Source organism: Callorhinus ursinus, unplaced genomic scaffold (genome assembly GCF_003265705.2).
Source record: "Callorhinus ursinus isolate GAN/ISIS: 27379988/994484 unplaced genomic scaffold, GSC_fseal_2.0 scaffold20, whole genome shotgun sequence".
NCBI classification, from domain to species: domain Eukaryota; kingdom Metazoa; phylum Chordata; class Mammalia; order Carnivora; family Otariidae; genus Callorhinus; species Callorhinus ursinus.
The window spans coordinates 2,555,381-2,570,857 of NW_027397082.1; the positions used below are offsets into that span (position 1 = coordinate 2,555,381).

At 51.5% G+C, this 15,477-nt stretch overlaps 1 protein-coding gene across 3 annotated transcripts in view; it reads left to right on the forward strand.

Annotated features, from left to right (window-relative positions):
* The window catches only part of RGS10 (regulator of G protein signaling 10), a 36,334-nt gene extending 22,358 nt beyond the window's left edge, over positions 1–13,976 (forward strand). For all 3 annotated transcript variants that reach the window (XM_025880552.2, XM_073904125.1, XM_025880553.2), the window contains 2 exons: positions 1,623–1,766; positions 13,674–13,976. In XM_025880552.2, the coding sequence (XP_025736337.1) occupies positions 1,623–1,766; positions 13,674–13,820 (291 nt within the window). In that variant the 3' untranslated portion in view covers positions 13,821–13,976. The remainder of the gene's footprint in view (positions 1–1,622; positions 1,767–13,673) is intronic.
* Positions 13,977–15,477: the final 1,501 nt, after the last annotated feature.

Genomic DNA, 15,477 nt, shown 5'->3' on the forward strand with positions numbered 1-15,477 from the left:
TAAGTGTTTTTGCTCTAGGTTTTCGCTGCAACCTGAATGCACGTGGGTGTATCTTTTCCAACTGTGCTTAGAAGCATTTTAAGGGCCTGTATCTACTTAGGACTGATGCTTTCCAGCAGGTCGGCACTTGGGACTCAGGGTGGGCAGCGAGCCTTCTCCGCTTTGCTTAGGCTCATATCCCGGTACCAAAAAAATTCCTGTCCTGGAATGTGGACTGACTGGACCCCTAGAGGGGGTCATGTAGCTTACAGGCGTGGACCGGGGCCAGGAGGGTTGGGGGGATGCAAGGCTTTGGAGCCAAACAGCCCTCAGTCTCCCTGCAGGCTCCTTGAAGAAGCCACATTGCCTCTCCTCTGTGTCCTCATCAGGGAAGTGGCGTCAACAGGAAATGGTCCTTTGCTGGATGATCAGGAGATTAAGGAAATGGGATCATAGCTGTAAAACCCCTAGCATGTGTCTCAGGCATACTAGGTGCTTGATGACCGGTTGGGATATGTGTGCATGGTTTAACTTGGTTTTTTATCTTTTTTATTTTTATTTTTAACTTTTATTTTATTTTTTAAGGGGGGGAAGGGGCAGAGGGAGAGGGAGAGAGAGAGTCTTAAGAAGCCTCCACACCCAGGACGGAGCCCAACGTGGGGCTCCATCTCGCGACCCTGAGATCATGACCTGAGCTAAAATCAGGAGTCGGACGCTTAACCGACTTCACCACGCAGGCGCCCCAAACTTGATTTTTTAAATTGTGGTGAAACACTCATAGCATAAATCTTACCACTTAACCATTTTTTAGGGCTCTCATTTTTACTGTTCTAATCATTTTAAAGTATACAGTTCGGCAGCATTAAGTACGTTCACACTATCCAGTTCTAGAAATCTTTTTTTTTTAAAGATTTTATTTATTTACCTGAGAGAGAGAGAGAGAGCACATGAGAGGGGGGAGGGCCAGAGGGAGAAGCAGACTCCCCGCTGAGCAGGGAGCCTGACGCGGGACTCGATCCCGGGACTCCAGGATCATGACCTGAGCCGAAGGCAGTCTCTTAACCAACTGAGCCACCCGGCACCCCTAGTTCCAGAAATCTTTTATTGTCCTGCAGAGAAACCCCTTACCCATTTGCAGCCGCTCCCCCTTGCCCCCTTCCCCCAGCTCTGAGCCATCACTCCAGCCTTCTGCCTCTGTGGATCTGCCTCTTCTGGATATTTCACGTGAATGGAACCATGCAGTGTGTGGCCTTTAGGGCCTGGCTTCTTTCCTCAGCACAAAGTTTCCAAGGTTCCACCGTGTTGTAGTGTGTGTCCTTGCTTTGCTCCTTTTTATGACTGAACAATATTCCCTCGAGTCCTTCATTTGGAGGCTTCACAGGATGGTCCTGAATGGTGCAGACTGTCATTCACTCTGGGCGGGGATTCTTTCTCTCTTCATTTCCAAATGGATAGTGTTGCAATTTCGTGACAGATGTGTGGCAGGGGTGGGGGTAGGGGCTAGACCCATCACGAGCCCTCCCAACACAGAGCTTAGCCCCGGGGCGGCAGCCAGAGCCCCCAAGGGTGTTGGAGCTGCTTCTGCGTCTGGCTGGAGTAGAGAGCTGGGCTCCCAGGTAACAGGATCCCTGTGTCTCCTCCAGATGCAGGAAAAGGCAAAAGAGATCTACATGACCTTCCTGTCCAGCAAGGCCTCATCCCAAGTCAATGTCGAGGGGCAGTCCCGGCTCAATGAGAAGATACTGGAAGAACCACACCCACTGATGTTCCAGAAACTCCAGGACCAGGTAACCTGACTTCCCTGCCTACCCCTGGATGTGACATTTATTCCCAGGCCGGAAGAATGTTACACTCCAGAAGCCATCCCCTCTGGCTGGGCAAGCTGAGGCACCCTGAAGGGCCATGGTTGGTGAACAAGAGGGGACTGGAATGCCAGGCTCGGGATTTGATCTGTAGGAGGCTCCCTCAGGCCTGCCTACTTCTGGTCTACACACAGTTTGAACCAGCAGGGTTATCTGTCTTCTCAACCCAGAGTAGAAGGGAGGCTGGAGCTATTCCAGGAGCCCACACTGAGGAAGCAACATGTAACCGCTGAAGGTAGGAACAGAGAGAAAATTCTAGAAAGCAAGCACAAGGAGTCACAGTGGTAGGGAAACTGGGGCTGTTTTTGTGCAAATATCTAAACATGGCCACCCACTGCTGGTGGCCCAAGGCTGTAAGCTAGTCCATAGTGAGGTTCCTGAGTTATAAGGAAAAGCTTAACGTTTGGCACTTTATTCCACTTAACGCAGGAAAAATGAAGTTTAAAAAATGGACCTATAAGGGGTAAATTAGTTTTCTGGCAAGCTTTTTAATGAGATATGCCAGTGGTAATAGGAAAAGGGACGAAACTGCACTCCAGAGATTTCTTAGACATGAATTTGCAGATGTGACTATTCAGAGTGCGCTTATGAAATGTTATCTATACCCTTGTTGACGATGGAACACAGACCAAACAAGCTTCTGCTGGCTCCATCCTTGGCTCACAGGTGCAAATGAGTTTTTAGCTTCATTCAGCAGCCCTCACCGGTGAGCAAGTGCAGACCCATCTGGAGGGCTTGTGCAAACAGATGCTAGGCCTCACCCCCAGAGTTAACCTTCAGATGTGATGGTTCCCAGGTGGCCTGAGACTTTGCCTCCTTAAGTTCCCAAGTGCTGCTGATGCTTCAGGTCCTGGCACCACACTCAGGGAACTGGTACAGTGCCTCGGTTGGCCTTTTTTGGATCATCTGGAGTGGGCACAGAGCCCAGAGCCTGTCCCAGCATCCACGACACCCCATCTTTGCTGTGAGATTAGGAACAGTTATACAGGTAGCAAATACAAAGATGGAAAGTAGTTCGAGAATGTTTTCCAGCTGACACGGTGGCAAGGGCAAACTCCACGTGAATTGAATCCTGAACCAAATTTAGGTGTTGAAGGAATTTCAGTGGCTGTGGGTGACTTGTTGAGGGCTTCCTGGAGGTGGTGGTTTTGAGCCAGTGGGAAGGACACCATGGACATGGATTTGTGGTGGGAAAGGAAATAGAATGTATGGTGAAAAGGCACTTCTTGTGTCCATAGCTGCGTGAGGATATCTGCCCCACCTGGACCTCTTAGTCTTTTTTTTTCTTTTAAAGATTTATTCATTTATTTTAGAGGGGGGAGGGGCAGAAGGAGAGGGAGAAGCAGACTTCCCACCAAGCATGGAGCCCCACTTGGGGCTCGATCCCATGACCCATGAGATCATGACCTGAGCTGAAACCAAAGTCGGATGCCCAACCAGCTGAGCCACCCAGGCGCCCCATGGACCTCGGAGTCTTTTAAAAGCTTCCCAGGGTACTTTAAAGTATAAGGTATTTGGAATCAGAGCTGATTCCACAGCGAACGCCTGGGAAGGGCTTCTGCGTTCTCTTTCACTTTGGAAAACTCTGCCTTTCAAAAGCCTTGCTGGTAACCATCAAAATGTGCGCTCAGCATGGCCTGTAGCTCTCTGTGCCCCAAAGGCCCCCCTGGAGGGCCCTGTGTTTCTAAGTGCAGGAGTTTGAAGCCAAGAGGAGCATGTTTGGAACCACAGAGCTCACCTAACTCGAGCCCTGCCCCGCTCAGTGGCTCTGGCTGTGTTGAGCACCACTTGGCTCAGACAGAGCTTTCTGAGTGTCTCCTTCACGCTCCCTTCGCACCCCGTTCACCAGGGAGACTTCAGGGAGCCTCAGCCCTTCCTCAGGGGCGCAGCTGGAGCCTAGAAGGGTGGGAAAATCTTCCGTGAGCATTAAATTAGATGACCCCACATCCACGCATCTGATTTAAAGGAGAGCTTCTTGGGTCTTCATTCAAGTCCTGTTTATTCTTGGTTTACACACAGTTCTAGCGGCCTCGGCTTCTCAGGTCATGGCAGATTGGAGATGCTGGTGGAGGCCAGGCAGGGATGGGCAGCAAGAAGCGACAACTGACAGGCAGGGCAGAGACAGAAAAACGAAACTCAACTTCAAACCACAGCACAGCGATATCTGGAGCCGAGTGTGGGGGCCCCCAGCCCCACGCACCACCCCGGAGGCATCCCTGTGCTATGGGATGGTGACACCATTAGTGATCCCGATCCCCGATTCATCAGGCTGAAATTGTGGTTGACATGTCCTGTGAAGGATTGTGTTAGACATTTTGCTATCTTAAGAGAAGTTTGGGGGATTAAAACTCCATCACTTTGAAAACTTGTGGAAGTGGAGAGATCATTCTCTGATTTAACTCAGTTCTGCAAACGTGGCCCGGTTGTGTGCTCAGCACAACACTGGGAAGGCCAGGAGAGGTGGGGGCTGGACGGTGGCTGTTTCCTTGGAACCTGAGCCTGGAATCAAAGGACAAATTTAAATTGTGGGAAGCGGGAAGGAGGAGGCGACCTTACAAAGAGTTGGTTTTTTTTCAATGAATTGCAATTTCCTGCAGGGTCTTTTTTTTTTTTCTTATAAAAATCCTCTGCTGGCAGGTCTATTTCAGTTCTGGTTGGTTTGCTGGTATTTGTTCTTTCATTCACTCCCTTATGCTACGATCTTGATGGAGAGCCTACTCTGTACCAGGGACCATGCTATAGGAACTGTGTGTGCAGAGAAGAAATCAGCCCCCCTCCAACCATGAAGACAGAAAAAGATCAAAGCTATGAAGTAAATACAGCAGGTAGTGGGCTAAAAGTGACTGGGAGGGGCCTACTTTGGATCTCGTGGTCAAGGAGGTCTCCCTGAGGTGGTGACTGAGCCCTGAGTGGCAAGGGGAAGCCAGGTAAGAAGGGGGCAGGACCTTCCAGGGGGCGGCAACATCAAGTGCAAAGGCCCTGGGGTGGGGATCTGCTAGGTGTGTTGGAGGAGGTCAGTATGGCTGGAGTATATAGTCAGTGAGGAAGAATGGTAGAAACTAAGTCAGGAGGGACTGGCTGGGGTTAGGCCCCGAAGCTATGGTAACCAGATGCCGTCTGCAGACCTCCAGTGCCCTGATGTTAAAAAGTCACTCCCTGCTAGCCACACCCCTGTTTCCTTAGACCTGACGTTTCCCCCCTTTCCTTTGACTTTAGAATTTAGTAGCTGTGAAACACTGGGCAAGAGGCAGTCCCTCTCTGTGCCCCAGCTTCCTCTTTGGTGAAATGGAGGTTATGATAAGACGCTTGGGAGGCGAAACGCAGGCGTATCTGTGGTGTGTTTACTCAGGGCCCTCCGTGAGTGTTACTGCGCGTGTCCTTTAGAATGTCACATGAAGATAAACTTTAACTTCATGCAGTAGTTCTTGACTGGGGACCATTTTGCCTCCCTCCCCCAGGGGATCCTGCGCAATGTCTGGAGAGACCTTTCTGGCTGTCACAACAGGGGTGGGGGCGCCACCAGCACCTCGTGGGTGGAGGCCAGGATGCTGCTAAATATAACGCACGGGGCAGCCCCACACGGCACAGAATTATCCGGCCCCAAATGTCAACAGTGCTGAGGTTGAGAAACCCCAGCTTCCAAAGCCATAGCAGAGTGGCCGTGGCTTACCCTCACTGAGCCTCGGGTCCCCACCTAGAAACAGCCAATAATGTGTAGCTCTCTGCCCCGACGTGACTTCGGGAAGACATCGGGGCTGAGCCTCCTCACCGGTCCCACAGTGCTTTCATTGTGCATCTGTTTGAAGCTGGGAGCTGGCACCTCGGTTTACAAGTGAGAAAGTTCACCCCAGGGGAAGGCGACCCGACTAGCCCGAGAGGGGACCCCGCGTGGGTGTGGGGCTTCCTGCGCACCTGGACCCTTCCTACCGACCTGCCGCCCCGTGGGAGCCGGCCTTGCCCTCCTCCTCCTGGTCGGGGCCTCCACTTTCCTTCCGCACATGCTTCACAGCAGCGCTGTCTTTGGCCTTGAAAGACCCGCCAGGGCTCTCGCCTTCTCCTTTCCCTTACCTGTCTCCCTTGCCCCGCCGGGCTCTTGTGTACCGCCGGCCTGGCTGATTCTAGAACATCCCTGTCGGTCCCTCAGGCACCGAGTCAGCTATGACATGAAGGGATCAAATCAGTCTCAGCAGCCTAACATGCTTTCCTTTGTACGAGAGATGACAGTGCCCGTCCCTGCTGGCCTTGTCTGCTCAGTGGGGTGAACACACCGGGCCGCTCCGCCACATGGCTGGGAGCTCCAGGGAGGAGGGCCGGCCCAGGGACCCACTTGGCCAGCACGAGCCGTGAGCACATCCCGTTACTGTGTCACCTAAGATTCTGAGCAGGTTAATTTTAAAAATTAATTTTTTTTAAAGATTTTATATACTTATTTAGAGGGAGCACAAGTGGGGGGAGGGGCAGAGGGAGAGAGAGAACCTGAGCTGAGAGAGACTCCGTGCTGAGTGCGGAGCCCCATGTGGGGCTCGATCTCAAGACCCTGAGATCACGACCTAAGCCAAAACCAAGAGTCGGGCGCTTAACCGATGGAACCACCCAGGCGCCCCTGAAAATGAATTTTAATTGTTCAATAACTACATGTTCATTGTTGAGAAGAAAAGAAAATTCACATAACCCAGGAGGGTCTGAAGTAAAACGTTAAAACCCCTCAGGCCGTGCCTTCCCTCTCCCTCCCTAACAGTAACGCCCGTATGTTTCATATCCTTCCAGACCCTTCCCTGAAGGTGTAAGAGTGGAACGCTTTGAAATCTGCTCAGTGACTTGAGATTGTGCCATGTCAATGATTTAAAACACAACTCTGCGCCTAGAAGTGTCTCTTCTGCACCATTCTACACACCTTTCTTGCTCTGAAGGCTCTGGTTTGAATTCCACAGACTAGCCAGACTGGTTCCCTCTGGGACAACGAGGAGATTGGAGGTGATGGGAGGGTCAAGGTCATTGCACATGGCACCTTGAAATCATTGCTTTCTGGGACCATGAAAGAGAAGGTTTGAGGGGGAGCAGGGCTGCTCATTCTTCTTTCTTAAACCTGAGGAATCCCAGGGCCTACACTTAAAGCAGGTTTCAAGTGCTGCCGGGACACTCTCACCCAGGCTTGGTGCTAAGTCTGGTCTGGGGAAGGCAGAATGCAGGTGGCCTTCTCCACGGGAAAGGAAGCCCTCAACCTCTGATGCTTAAAAAAAAAAAAAAAAAAAATGTAGAAACAACTTCAGTGAGATGTCAGTGCTCCCAGCCACATCCTTGACAGAGAAAGGAACCATGCGCCCGGCCCCTTGTTGGCAGTGTCTTTACTTTGAATTTCCCCAGAACCCGAGAAGTGAGAAACACTTCCTTTTTAGACATCAAGAAGGGGTGGGCCGGTGGGTGAGGACCTGGCCGTGGGGGAGGGGCTGCCATGCTTCCGGGGTCAGGTGGGGGTCCACTCCCTCCCCCACCCCCTGTGTCTCCCAGTCTGCAGTGGTGGCTGCGCCCGGGGATTCTGGGCGCCTCCGCCTCGTGGGTGCTAGCTGACATCTGCCCCTGAAGATTAAGTCCAGTTCCGAAATTGGCATTTGCCAGTGTGCAAAGCCCGAAAGGGCAGGTCGTGGGCTTTCATTCAAATGGAAGGAAAGTTGGCTCCCTGCGTCTACCACAGCCTTAGGAGGGTTGGGGTGGGGCAGGAAGGATAGTATTTGAAATACTTTGAGTTTGTTTTTTTATACCTTTAAAAAGGTATTTAGGGGGAGAAGTTCCGGTGGGTGCTAGAATAGCTTTTCACTTTCCTCCTGAGTTAAGGCAAAAATAAAATACCTTCACTCCATGTAAAAGCATGTCATTTGAGCCTTGGATTTGAGTGTGATGGACTCCAGGAAAAAGTGAACCAAGTGCCCCGCTGCTCCGTGTGACAACACCAGACCCATGGGTCTGTGAGGGGATGTCACCCTCGAGCAGGGATCTCTCCTTCTCTGCCCATGTCCACCCTCCTTCTGGAGTTTTGATCCCACCCGGCATGGAATCCTTCTCTGGCAGCCTGTCCAGGAAGCAGGAGAGAAACTTCCACGGCCTGGCCTGGCAGGTTGGGTCAAGGGCTGAGCTGAGCTGCTCTCTGCTGGCTGCCCTCAGACCTTCTTCTGGATGCACTCCACTCAGAAGATGGGGTGGGGGGAGACGGTCTTGAACTTCCGTGGTGGGGACATCCCTGTGTGTGCCCTGCCCCATGGCCTCTGATCATTTCATGGCCTCAGGGCTGGAGGGAGGTAGCTTGCTTTCTTTGCACTTTCTGTCTGTACATGTGGGTAGGAAAGCATGTCTATGGTCTGGGTGCGTGGGAAGAGAGCATGTTCTAGAAGGCGCAGTTCAGAGATGGTGGCGCTTGCCACCTTCTTTCAAGAACCCAGTTCTTGAAGCAAATATGAAATCTCACTAGTAAAATTTTCTGCTGCATTAAAGGATTTCTTTTCCTCCTTGCATCCAGTTGAAATAACATGGCAGAGGGGTTTGGAAAGGAGGGAGGATGCTCATTTAGGTCTTTTCATGTTCCTGCTGTCTGAGAGGCATTAAAAGATTAGGCTTGAAACGCACTTACTGGAGACAGTGATGAAATCTTTCCCGAGGGGGCTTCAAGCCTGCTTAAGCGTCCGGTCTTCTCCACGGACGAGCGTGCTTCTGGGAGGGTGTCCTTTCTTGGAGCAGCAGATTCGGAACAACCTCCAGCTGAAGCACCGCGTGGATATTCTCCCTCGCAGAAAGGCCAATCCTAATCAATCAGCGGCCCGGGATCTGGAGAAGGAGGGGCCCTGGTTGTGTGACGGGACCCGGCACATCAATGCCCGTGGGCAGGAGGCTCCCTCTGCCTATATCGCTGAGAGTTCCACCTCTGGCCACCTGCAGGAGTGGAGCCCAAGGCAACGAGGCTAAATAGTTTATAGTCGAGGCATATGCCACTGACAGATGTGGGGCTGCCCAAACCTGCAACCTGCTGAGCCCCAGCTATCTTGGCCAAAAAAAAAAAAAAAATGTATGGAATGCCCCTTAGCTGCCAACTGGGGTTTTCTGCTTCATCGGCTGCCTGTCTCTCAGAAGGACCGTCCGTCTGCTGTATCGCTCTGCTCTGATGCCGTCTGCCCATCTGGAGCCCCAACCCCACCCCCGATTGGTCTCCACCTTCTGCTTTCTCTTCCCCACAGACAACTTGAGGTGTGTTGGAAGGGTGATGCTCTCAGTTCAGGCCCCGTGAGGCCAGTTCTCCCCATCAGAGAGTCCTTCTCTTGTAGAACCTTCTGGAACACCTAGGGCCATCTCATTGTCTATGCACAAGCAGGAGTGAGCTGAAATCAAGAAACCGACTGTTAGTTTCCAAGGGCTGTCTTAACCAATGATCTCAAACTGAGTTGCTTAAAACAGAAATCTATTCTCTCAGTTCAGGAGGCCAGAAGTCTGAAGTCGAGGTGTCGGCAGGGTTGTGTTCCTCTGGTAGGCTCTACGGAAGGATCTCTCCCTGCCTCCTCCTGGTTTCTGGTGAGGGCTGGCATTCCTGCTGTTCCTTGGCTTGTGGCTGCATCACTCTGATCATTGCTTCTGCCTTCATGTTACTTCTCTCTGTGTCCCTCCGTGTGTTCTCTCTTCCTAGGAAGACACCACTTTTTGGAAGATGATGTCATCGCGAGATCCTCAACTAACCCTATTCCAGATAAGGTCACGTTCTCAGGTTCCAGGTGGACGTACACTTTGCGGGTCCCCCATTCAACCCACCACACTGATTTTTAGGGACATTTGTTTCCCATTATACACACAAATACTTTTTTAAAAAGATTTTTTTATTTTTTTAAGTAATCTCTACACCCAACATGGGGCTCGAGCTCATGACCCCGAGATCAAGAGACACACACTCTTCCAACTGAGCCAGCCAGGCGCCCCCACAGATACAATCTTGAGGAACATATTTGGGATTGTTTTTCATTTTAGCACATTTTTTAAATTTAGTGTTTAGACGTGTAACAATCACATGTTGCATTCTTTCCACGTCTAACTCTTTTTGTAGACTTCATTTTCAGTGACTGCCTCCTGGTCTGCCAGGTGAGTGGCAGGACAGCCTAGCGGTTCGGAGTATGGGCTCGGGAGCGAGGTGGCCCGTGTTCGCATCCTGCCCATCTCTCTTGGGCTGCTATGGCCTGTGTCCTCTCCAAAATCTGATGTTGGAGTCCTAAGCCCCAGTACCTCAGAATGTGACTGTGTTTAAAGATAGGACCTTTAAGGAGATAATGAATGTAAAATGAGGTCATTGGGGTAGCCCCTAATCCAATACAACTGGTGTCCTTCTAAGAAGAGGTGTTTAGGACATAGACACACACAGAGGGAAGAACGTGTGAGGACACGGGGAAGACCAGCACGTAGAGATCTTCCTCGACTCAACATGGAGGGGCATCCCGACAATAAACGGAAAATACTGCAAGTTGAAGATGCTATTAAACCCGTCTAACCTACCGAACCTCACGGCTTAGCCTGGCCCCCTTGAACGTGCTCCCGACACTTACATTAGCCTACGGCTCATTGAAATCATCTAACACAAAGCCTGTTTTACAATGAAGGGTTGGATATCTCACATAGTTTATGGAATACCGTACTGGAAGTGGAAACAGAACAGCTGTATGGGCGTAGGATGGTTGTCAGTATGAGCTGTTTGCGCCCCTGATCACGGGGCAGCATCACCAGAGAGGATCCGACCACTTATCGCTGGCACGGGAAAAGATCCAAATTCGACATTCGAAGTATGGTTTGTGCTGAATGTGTGTCGTTTTTGCAGCAGTATAAAGTCAAAAAAATCGTAAGTTGAACCCTCCTCAGTTGGGGGCCATCTAAATAAGCCAAGGAGAGAGGCCTCAGAAGAAACCCACCCTGCCAACACCTTCATTTTAGACTCCCAGCCTCCAGAAAGGTGAGGAGAGAACTTTCTTTTGCTTGAGTCCCGCAGTCTGTGTTACTTCTTACGGCAGCCCCAGCAGATGAATGCGCCGCCCACGGGGGCAAAGCACCGAACCTCTGAGGCCTAGTTTCTTCTTTGCAATCAGGTCTCATAGGGTCTCAGTGAGGATTAAACAAGAGAATGCTCCGTGCGCGGCCTGGTGCTGGGCTGGAAGGTGCTCTTGGTGGGGTTGGTACCCCCTTGGTTCATTTCGCCAGCCCTCCATCCCTGCATGTCGGGTGGTTTCTGTTCATTCACTGGGCAGGTATTTACTGGACCCTGGTCGCGGCCATTTGCCCTGTGACAAATAAGGGTGTGGCCTGCGGTCAGCAGCTGGGTATGCTGCCTTTGGCCACTTTCTGGGAAGGGAATTTTTAGGAGCATTCTCTATCCTCCAAGCCATTTTCACTGAGCACCCCCAATGGGGGGGCCCTGGGATGGGAGCACCCTGTTGCCATACGCTCCAAGGCCAGTGCCCAGGAGCCCCTTCGCTGGTGGCAGCGATGAGCTATTTAGGCCGCTCGCAGCCCCGGAAAATCTGGCCATTGGGAGCGATATCACTTTGCTTTTTCCTTTTCCCATAGGGGTCGGATGGCTGCGGCCACCACCTGGTGACTGCACAGCTCCAAGGGGCAGGCGAAGGCCCCTGGCGGAGGGAGCCCCAGCCCGAAAGCCTTCATGGGCATTTCACACCTGCCCATGGCAGGGAGTGGCCCTTACGCTCCTGTTAAATAGTTGGCGGCCCTGTCCCCTGAAGCTGGCTGGCAGCCGCGGAGTGCCGAGAGCCTGCGGCCTCTGGGGATCTCCCGAAGGCCGAGTCCTGCCCACCGCCCAGCCCAAGCCACCCCCTGCCCTCTGTCCCCCGCCTCCTCCGTCCTGGGGAGCCTTTTTCTTCTCTTCTTTGAAGTGTGAGCCTCCGAGCCACGGCAGGCAAACAGGATGTCCCACTCCCACACGCAGAGACTTCAGACGAGACACTTGGGTCGAACCGCATCCTGCTGGCGGTGGTGGGTCCCATCTGCTGCGGACCTGGCGTGGGAGAGGGTGCAGGGCTGAGAGCAAGGAGGGGTCCTCACGAGGCGGCTTTCGTGAGTCACTCGGAGCCTCGCTTCAGCCTCCCAGCTAGGTGGGCATGTCAAAGTGCCCTCTGGGAGCTCTATGCTTGGAAAAGCTGAATAACGCAGGTGGTGAGGGATGGTTACACCTGCACAGCACATCTGTGGGAGGCCGCGGAACGATAATGGCATTCCTCATCCCCCGCCTTGCCCTTGGCTCTGCTTTTTGTGTTTTCTGGGAGTTTTTGTTGTTGTTGTTTTAAAATGAATGCTTTCTCCAAACCTCAGCAAATCAGTCTAGGATTGCAAGATTGCTATAAAAGGAGGTGATGGCCAAGGAGAGGCACAAGGTGGGAACTTACGGAGGTGTGCTCTTCCTGAACAGCTGCAGATCTGAGGCGGGACTGGAGCGACACCCAGGGAAGGAAGGGCGGGCACTAGTGCAAGAGTTTAAGGAAAACACAAAGTCCTAAATCTTTCCCTGAGCAGTGGACTCTGATGATAGCAGAATGATTTAGGCACTTCTCTTTGTGGGTGAAGCCGTCTTGGGGGAAGGAAGGTACAAAGGCAGAAGGTTCCAGGTCTCCCATCCCCCTGGGAGGTGTTTTGAGTCCTTAGGCTCCATCAGACATTCGGTTTCAAAATAGTTTGCGTGTGTGTTGGGAGAGGTCAAATTTAAAAGGTGTCAGGGTTTTACCACCCACTTGATAACCCCACCTGGCTGTGAGTGACATTCTAGACACCTCTGGAACTTTCCACTTGTTGAGCCCATCATAGTGCAGGAAGCGAAGACACCAGGGTGCACGGTGTGGATTTTTCATCTGCAGAATGTCCTGAAAATTCAGTTGAAAGGTTTGAGAGAGAGAGGAGGAGGAAGACTTCTCAAGAGACGGTACTCCACAACAGCCGGGAAAAGCTTCTCTTTTCTCCACCAGTTTTGTAGGGCAAGGGAGGAGGGTGGCAAAGGGTCGGGTAGGAGTGGGGGAGGGAGGACGCTGGGAACAGGGACCATGGCTAAGGAGAGGGGGCAATTCTCTGAGGACCTGCGGTGCAGGAGGCAGCCCTATAATCCAGGATACTTAGGCTCCATCCGGGGTCCTCCCCTTGTACCTGCAGAACATACCCGAGAGTCATCGCTTTCCCAGAGCCATGCTCCTGGGCTGAACGAGTGTGCAGGGGTCCGCATGCTGCAGCCAGCTGCTCCTTTAATTAGGGCCTGTTCCCAGAGCCTCTCCTCGCTAACAGGGTCCTTTCCCTCCCCTGCCTGCATTAAAGAAGCCCCATTTTGTTTCTTGGCATAATAACAGGTTTATTTGAGATCTTGGATGCCGGACTTCCGGGGGATTCTTAACAATATTGGCATCATCTGAGAGGACAGTGGCCTTTCCAATAACCACCCTCTCTACAGGAATGGTTTCTGTTCTGCCATCTCAAGTTTCTGGAGAAATACGTCCCTATGTTATCCAAATAAAGTGGAGATTCTTAACGGACCTCTTGACACAAGGGTATGAATCAGTGCTGTGTGCAATTATACTTCCGAGGAAGATAAAGGTAGATTTGTTCGTGTGGCTAACTATTATATTCTGTTGAGACGGTCTCATAATGACCAAAAAACCATCCAGGAAATTTTCCTTGCCCAGCACATGACTTACTTGCTTTGTGTGTTTTGCACATAGTTGCCTTCTTTGGCACACGATAGGTATTTAATAAACATTTGGTAGAATGACTCATGGTCTGATTAGCCTCAACTTTTAGACTCTCTTTTCCTTTCCTCCTTAGATCTTCAACCTCATGAAGTATGACAGCTACAGCCGCTTCTTGAAGTCTGACTTGTTTTTAAAACACAAGCGAACCGAGGAAGAGGAAGAAGATCCCCCTGATGCCCAAACTGCAGCTAAAAGGGCTTCGAGAATTTATAACACATGAGCTGCCAAAGAGCTGGCAGGACTGGTGGCTTTCAGAAGCGAGGGAACTCCCTCTCAGGACCGCGCAGGGTTTATAATTGCTTTGTTATCTGTAAGGACTGAAATGTACAAAACCCTCCCGTGGGATATGTGTATTTTATTAACTGCTTGACCATGAGTTTTGCATGATGGCTAATCTTACATAAAAAAAACAAATAGCTTTGAAGTTTTAGTTCACATACACACACACACATACACACACACACACAAGCAGAAGAGTCCTTAAACACTGGATACTTTGAGCATTTTGTAACTTGATTAAACGTCCTCTGAGGCCACCAGGTGAAACTTAGAGCCACCTGTTACCTTTTAAGTCTTTGCCTGGCCTCTGGGGGAGGGGTCATGCATGTCCACAGATTCACTTGGCAAATGAGCTCGAGAATGAGTTGATCTGACAAACTCAGGCCCCTGGGAGTGTCGTCTGTCAGGCGCCTTTTGGTTAAATACTTGTCAAGAGTAAGTTCGGGGCTGGGAAAAGAAAAGTCATCACTGACAGCCTCTATAGATTTGGGGAGCTGTGTATGAGCACCCTCGGAGGGTTATTTCTTATGTGTGGGTTTGTCCTGGCTTTGCCTACAGTCCGTGACATGTCATGCAACACAGATAAATAGTTCATCTTGACAGAAACAAGATCTCAACCGGGAAGAAAGATAAATGCAAAATTTCTCAGGGTCCCCGCAACAACGCAAGGTGGTATTGAATGAATTGGCCCGTGCCGATGACGGAGTTGGGGGGATGTTCTGTTCTCCCATAGCCCGTCTGGGGACACATTGGAACCCTTTCTCCTCTGCCCTACCCTTTACTGGATTTGTTAACTCCGGGCTTGGCACTCCAACAAGGGGAAAGAAATGCTCTTTGAAAGTCTCTTCTTGGGTGGAGAGGCTGTGAGTGAAGCCCTGCTTGGCCCGGGCTGTGCCAGCCGGCCCAGGAACCCGCCCCCCCGCCCCCGCCTGCCGCCCCTTTGCGAGCAGAGCCCAAGGTCAGGCCCGGTTCCCTTCTGCTGCTTGCTCCCACCATCTGCTGCTGCCAGACCTCTCCAGCATGTTTGCCAAACCTTTAGCTCCTGTTTGTACAAACAGAGCAACCAGACTGTTACTTGTGAGCTTTCCCACTCAGACTTTTCCATTTGCAAAATTCCCTGATGTCGAGGGGGACTGTTTAGTTTATTAATCACACCAGGATAGTTTTGAGAGAGAAGGGAACAGAGTTTAGTCCTTACGGGATAATGGGCAGAGACAGGTTCTGTTCTGAGTGAGCCAGTTTGCGACGATGACCCTCCCCTCACAGGAACCCCTCTGCTCTTCCCCTGATTCCCCAGCGTCATTGTCCACTTGCTGTGGTTGAAGGTTTCCTGTCTGTCCATCTCGGGCCTGGGGAAGGGACAGCCTTCATGGAGCCATTCATTGCTGAGAACCAAGTCATCCGACTGAGCATTCATCAGAAATGGCAAATGTTTGATCCCCTTACGGGGGTTCCCTGCCTTCCCCAGGACATCCCACACAGGCTCTCTCTCCCTGGGACGAGGTCTTGTCACTGAGACGGACAAGCAAGGGACACGCCATCCTCTATTTGCAATTTGCAGTTTCCTAACCAGAAAAGTGCAGGGCTGCACACCCACC